Source organism: Corylus avellana, chromosome ca7, assembly GCF_901000735.1.
Source record: "Corylus avellana chromosome ca7, CavTom2PMs-1.0".
Classification (NCBI taxonomy): domain Eukaryota; kingdom Viridiplantae; phylum Streptophyta; class Magnoliopsida; order Fagales; family Betulaceae; genus Corylus; species Corylus avellana.
In genome coordinates, this window is record NC_081547.1 from 17,189,606 (window position 1) to 17,196,288 (window position 6,683).

At 32.3% G+C, this 6,683-nt stretch overlaps 1 protein-coding gene across 1 annotated transcript; it reads right to left on the minus strand.

The window, feature by feature from the left end:
• Positions 1-1,291: 1,291 nt before the first annotated feature.
• On the minus strand, positions 1,292-4,260 carry LOC132187235 (auxin-responsive protein IAA27-like). Its single transcript, XM_059601478.1, has 5 exons — positions 3,514-4,260; positions 2,517-2,743; positions 2,052-2,193; positions 1,679-1,740; positions 1,292-1,551 (listed from the first exon to the last, which is right to left on the minus strand). Exons 1-5 carry the CDS (start codon positions 4,041-4,043, stop codon positions 1,514-1,516), a joined length of 999 nt encoding a protein of 332 aa, XP_059457461.1. The 5' UTR covers positions 4,044-4,260; the 3' UTR covers positions 1,292-1,513.
• Between the last annotated feature and the right edge of the window lie 2,423 nt (positions 4,261-6,683).

Sequence of the window (6,683 nt, forward strand, 5' to 3'; positions counted from 1 at the left end):
CCATATCTCTCTTATATCTCTTCAAAATTAATGTGATTTTTAAAATTATTATTTGATCAAAATTTAATAATAATTTTAAAGCCAGATGGGAAGAACATTTAACATTACTCAGTTCTCAACACTTCAAAATTTAGTTCATGTTTTTTTTTTTTTTTTTTTTTTTCTAAATTTTTTGTCCAATAGGAACTTCATTCTTGTGAAAATATAATTGTCTTAAAGAAAATATTTTATTTTATTTTATTTATTTATTTGTGAAGGCTGGCCTTAACCCCACACCACCTCAAGTAATTGGGAGAGCGGCTAATGCCCGCAGCTTTGGTCTAGGTTTAACAATTTTTTTTTTTTTTTTTGTCTAGGTTTCAATTCCTAGGACTAAAAACGGAGATAGTTCATCTGTCTAACTTTCATCCATAAATTGACGGAAATTCATGTCAATGCCCTTTCAAAACAGACATGTGGCCCTCTTTTTCATTAAAAATTAAAAGAAATAGAAAAAAAAAAATGGAAAACTAAAAATATTAAAATATTAAAAACTTTAAAAATTCATTAACAAATTTTTTTAAAAAAATAATAATAAAGTTAGGGTTGGCCGGTCCCTTGGAGGTGGCCGAACCACCCCAACGCCCTTGGAGATATGGCCAAAGCCACCCCTATTTTGTTATTTGGAGGTGGCCAAACCACCCCCAAGCCAAACAGGAGCGAGAAACCCCCCGACCCCCATTTTGCTATTTGATGGTGGCCGACCACTCCCATTTTGCCTAAAGGGGTGGCTCGAGCAAACCCTCTTTTTTTCTTTTTCTTTTTTTTTTCAAGAAGATTTTATAGATATTTTTAATAGATTTAGTTTTTTAGTTTTTTTTTTTTTAAAAAAAATAATAATAATAATTAATTATCGAGGCATATAGTCATGTGGTATCTTTTGATTAATTTGACCTAAATTTCCATTAACTTTTTAGACATAAAATGAACGAAGGTATCATCTCCATTTTTAGTTATACGGTACCGTTTACAATACAACTTGATGGCATTTAACTTTAAATTTCTTCAATTTTCTCATATCCTAAGGCACCACAAACTTATTGGAGTTCGAGAATTAGCACGACAGATTGAATCCAAGAGTGCAAATGGATTACTGGGTAGGAAGCCCAGAGCAAGAAATTAAAACTGATTTTCTTTCACTTCTCTTTTATACCTCCTCAGTCTAGATGACTTTTACACCAAACTCATTGAACTCTCAACTATTGCTTGTAATTTTTCTTCAAAAAATAGAAATTGCAGTGAGAAATAAATATACAAACATCAAGCAACCCATTTACACAGCAATTGGAATTCAGCGATACATAATAGAGAAAACAAGATAAAAATATAGAATAATCTGGATGTCTCCAGTGGAAATCTTCTACCTTACTGGAAAATTTTCCAATCTATTAACTACACAAGTACACATATAGGACTCTATAACAAAACACCAAGGTAAAAATTCTTCCAAAGCTTTGAATGCCTCCCTTTCACATCAGCTACGGCTCTTGCACTTCTCCATGGCCCTTGGCGCTGCAACCAAGCAGATGTGTGTTGACATCATTTTGAGCAGAAAACAAAATCTTGGCTGGTACAAGAATCTTGGAGCATACTATATTTAATCAACAAAGCATCTCATACTATATTCAATTGGACAGACCTAACCCAATTGCCTCTGAACCTTTCATGATCCTCAGCCTCCTACAGGAGTTGGTGAACATTCTGTGATAACAGATCAACAAAACAGTAAGACTTCACGGCTGAAAATGATAAACTCTGAAAACCCTTTGTAAGATAAAGGGATCAAATAAATACATGGTTCACTTTCGTGTTTACCCCACCATTGCAACAGATAATAGCAATAGCAGATCTGGGTTGATCTATTCAATTACCTGGAGTCAATTTTAATAAAAGAAACCATGCAATTTGGTATGAAATGCCAGATCACATTAAGAAATCATCTATGGTATACGTTTTGGACAGAAAATTCCAAAAGAAAATAAGAAATCACATTATATGAGGATAGCACTTACTCCCAGGGGACATCACCAACAAGCATCCAATCACCATCCTTGTCCTCATATGTCAGCACATATTCAGAACCATGGAGAAGGTCCTTCAAGCGACTCTCGTTCAGGCCATCTCGTCCTGGAAGTCCATGAGAACTGCACTGCCCTGAATCATGGTCATTCACGAATTTGAGTAAATACTCTTCTGATAAACCTTCATATAGTTTCAAATGCAGCTGGTGTGTAAATATGTCACCATGCAACCTTGTTGCAAACTTGAGTAAACACCCCTAAATACATTCTAGACGTGGCAGCCATGATTTCCTAAATTAAACCATCACTAACAACGAACCAGAAAATTCAACATGCATGTAATAAAATTCACTTCTACTTCAAATGTTATTATGTTCTAGTGTTCTACTATGTGGTGTGTGTGTGTGTGTGTGTGTGTGTGAGAGAGAGAGAGAGAGAGAGAGAGAGAGAGAGTACCAATGGTAAAGCAGCTGAACATCTTCTCGAGAGCTGATGAGATTTCCACATAATTGTTGTAGATTTTGAGATCAACCTTCCTTAGGTATGGAGCACCATCCATGCTAACTTTTACATAAAGACATCCAAATCCAGTTTTGCCTTCAGCATCACTATTTTTTGCCAAATTCGAGGTCATGGTGTTCTTTCGGAATGATCGAATTGGTGGCCATCCTACTACCTGTGCCCTGTTGCAAGAATTTAGGCTTAGTGATTCACCCCCTTGAAGTAGTATCCATTTAAGAACTCATCACATAGACTAAAATTCAAAAATTTGGAATGCTAGGATTAGATTAGATAAATAGTTGAGTTGAAATAGGATTTCAATTATTTAGGATTAGGTTTATTTGAATATTTGATATGTTACCTTTTAGGTGTTATCATGTTATCAATTGTAGTCTATTTATAGACCATTTTATTAATGAAGAAAGCAAAGAATGAATTAGACGTATGTCTTTGTGGTCTTCTCCTACCTAAGTGGAGTATTGTGGTGTTCTTCTACCCTAAGTGAAAACATTCTGTGCAGGCTAGGACGAATAGAAAAATCTACCAAGAGCATGTAAAAACCACTAATCTTCTATATTGGAAACACCATCTAGGGTTAAATAAGAACCAATACAACAATTGAAAAGGAAAACAATAAGGAAAAAAGAAAAAGTAAATAAGAAAATGGATACAAAAGTTGAACCCAATACCAGCGAATATTAAGGCTCTATTTGAAGCCTAGAATTAAAAATTCAGTCTCCATTTTAACAAAAAGGTAAACCAGATTGGGCCTAATAAAACAATTAATTTAAGGTGAGGTTTTCACCTTCTTTTGAGAAAATCCAATACAACAAAAAAACTAAAATCCATATATTTTTTTAACTTTTCCTCAAAATTTTAGCAATCAATTTTGGACAAACGCAACCCAACAAGGAGAAACACAAGTAACATATAGGGAGAAAGGGAAGCTTACTTTGCAGCAGGAGCACTACCCTGTTCATTTGCAGCAGGAACCTGAGGCTTCTTCTCCTGAAGTGGTTTTGGAGATTGAGGAACAGAGGCAGCCTCCTTCATGTTTGGTGTTGCAGACAGACATGAGTATTGGGTACTGGGCTTCCCACCATTCCCACCTCCAGGAGAGAACAAATCAGCCTCAGATCCATTACTGAGAGAGAAAACCCATTTATCAGACCCATCAATGGCATCAGAGAAACCCCTCTTAGCCCCAGAGACAAGGTTCTTTAGAGGGCTTGGAGAATACCCATTATTCTTATCCTCCAATTCTTTGCCAAAAAGAGAGACCCCAGGTCCTGAATTTCTCTCTGGGGATTCAGACCCAGGCAAACCAAGCCTGAGCTCAGTCTGCTTGAGGTTGAGAGCAGAGGTCTTCCCATCCTCACTGGAGAGGGTAGAGGAAGTAGAAGATGAAAGCTTGTCAGAGCTTCTTTCCATTGAAGAAGTCTCTGTTAAGCCTATATAATTATGTTCCAGTGGTATAGACATCAAACTTACACAATGCAAGAAACCAAAATATAACTCGAGGAAAAGCCTGAGAAAGTATACGAATATGAAGAAGGGGAAAATGGGTTTGATTGTTTCAACAGAGACACACAGAGAGAAGAGTGGGGATGAACACTCTGTTAAGCTCCGAGGGTTTGGATTTTTTTGATGCAGAAAAGAAGCTTCTTTGGCCTTTCTGTAGCTATTCTTTTTTACCCACTTTTATCTCTCTCTCTCTCTCTCTCTCTCTCTATATATATATATATAAAGAAGAAGAAATTCCAACATTTCTTTTTTGTTTTTTTTTTTTTTTTTTCTATTGTGTCTGAAACTCTTTTTATAACACCACCTTCATTACAGCAAATGATTCTAAAGAAATGAGTATGATAGATTCAGAGCTCTTGTGAGCTCTCTCAATTATAACACAATATTTTATGCTCCAAGTCTTGTGAGTTGTGAGCTCTTATTATACCTTATTTCACTATATATAATATTTATTTTTATTTTAAGAGCAGATAAACACTATCACAATAGCTCAATAGAATGCGAGTGTAATATATAGCATTATACTTGTTTAATACATTTAATTATTCACAAAAAAATGTTAAATATTACACCAAATTTTATTAAATTGATATGGCAGTTAAACTTTTTTTAACAACCGATGAATCAAGATTGATGGGCATTACCGTGTCAGTAGAGTGAAATGCGGGTAAGTTTTACTACCCAATGGACAGGAGCAAAAGTTTATCTATCAAGTTTTATAATCATATCTAATGGCTGCATTTGGCAACGGCTATCAAATATAAACTATTATTCATCAAAAAAATTAATCTCCAATATTCTTACTTTTTATATCATATTATTCACTTTTTATTATTATTTAAATAAAAAAAATCATTACAAAATTTTTTTAAAAAAATAAAAAAAAATCTCACTTGTTTATATTAAACATTTTTATTTTTTTCTTACATCAACCAACTTTTACTACAATATCAAGCCAATACCAAGCGAAGCCAATGTGTTGGTACAATAATTGCATTTAAAAAGCATTAAATATATAACTTAGTTTTATCAAGTTTTACTTGGGATATTGTTTTTCGTCAAAATTGGGGCATCTTATATCACCATCGCCATCCAATATTAATTATCAACTCAAGTATTAAATGAATTTCTAGGGCAGTTTCAACAAACTATTATGAGTATGAGAATCTTTCATTTGCAAAATATCTTTATAGAAATCATCACCCCATCCCCACAAGAATTTTCATAATTTTAAATTAAATTAGCGGTATTTATTTTTTAGTCAAAAATTTAAAATTGATTCATTTAAACGTATAGATGATATTACATTTTTTTTAAAAAGAAATATTAATATTAATATCATATATATACAGCTAAATACACAAATTTTAAATTATGACAGTAAAATATATATTATTTTATTAAAAAAATATTATCTATTTCATTTGAAATAAAAATAAAAAAGACAACTAGAGTGTCGAGACAACAATAAATTGGTTGTAATTATAAACCAATTGAATCATTAATTTTTAGGAACACTAATCTCTAACCAAATGGGATCTTTTCCTCCTTTAAAAATAGAATATTCAACACTCAAATCATTTTTAAGTGATAAAGTAAATTAAATTAATCAAACTAACATCATTGGAGACTAAATTGAGAAAAAAAAAAAAAGATTAATTTAAAATGGAAGAATCACATAATCTACTATAACCAATAATAATAATAATAAAATTATTTTTTAAAAAAAGAAAAGGTAAATAAAAGAAAGTGGATGTGAAAAGGGCAAGGCCCAAGGGGGCAAAGAGCAGAAGAGTTGGTAATTAAGTACGTATTTTATTATTATTATATAGGTATAACCACCTTTGTGTACACCGACAGGTTTCTGTTTATTCCCGGCAACCTTTAAGGAAGTGTCCCTTTAATATTATTATATTATATAGGCTTATATGTAAAAATACACCATTACCCCCACACAGTGCAACTCATTTTAGCACGGAATGGGATAAAAAAGAGAGAGAGAGAGAAAGACAGCGATTGCACGAAAACGGACAACTGTCTTTGTTGTTCAGTTCAACACTTGAACCCCGGGACAAACTTCTCAGATCTTTCAAGATTTCCCTCTCTCTACTACAAATACAAAACGTGCAAAAACAAAATAATCAAAATATTAATAAAAATTATATATATATATATATATATATATATATATATATAGAGAGAGAGAGAGAGAGAAAACTCAAAAATAAATTTTGTGACATAGCTTCAACGTTTATGTTAGGAATGTTGTGTAGCTCAATGGTTGGACGCAACGGAGGTTATTAGTTTGAATTTTTTTTTTTTTCTTTTTGTGTGGACATATCCAAAAAAAAAAAAAAGTAATGTTATAAGTTTTTTTATATTTCTTAAAAAATAATGTGACTTTTAAAATTACTATTAGATTTGTGATTCCTCGACCGATTGAACTACTCTTTAAAAATGTGATTGATTATTATTAAATTTTGATTTAATAATAATTTTAAAAGCCTATATTTGTAGTTCTATGTTTATTCAAAGTATTGTAATTGCATTTACAAATATAAAAAATAAAAATGAAAAGTATTGGACTTAGGAACAAGT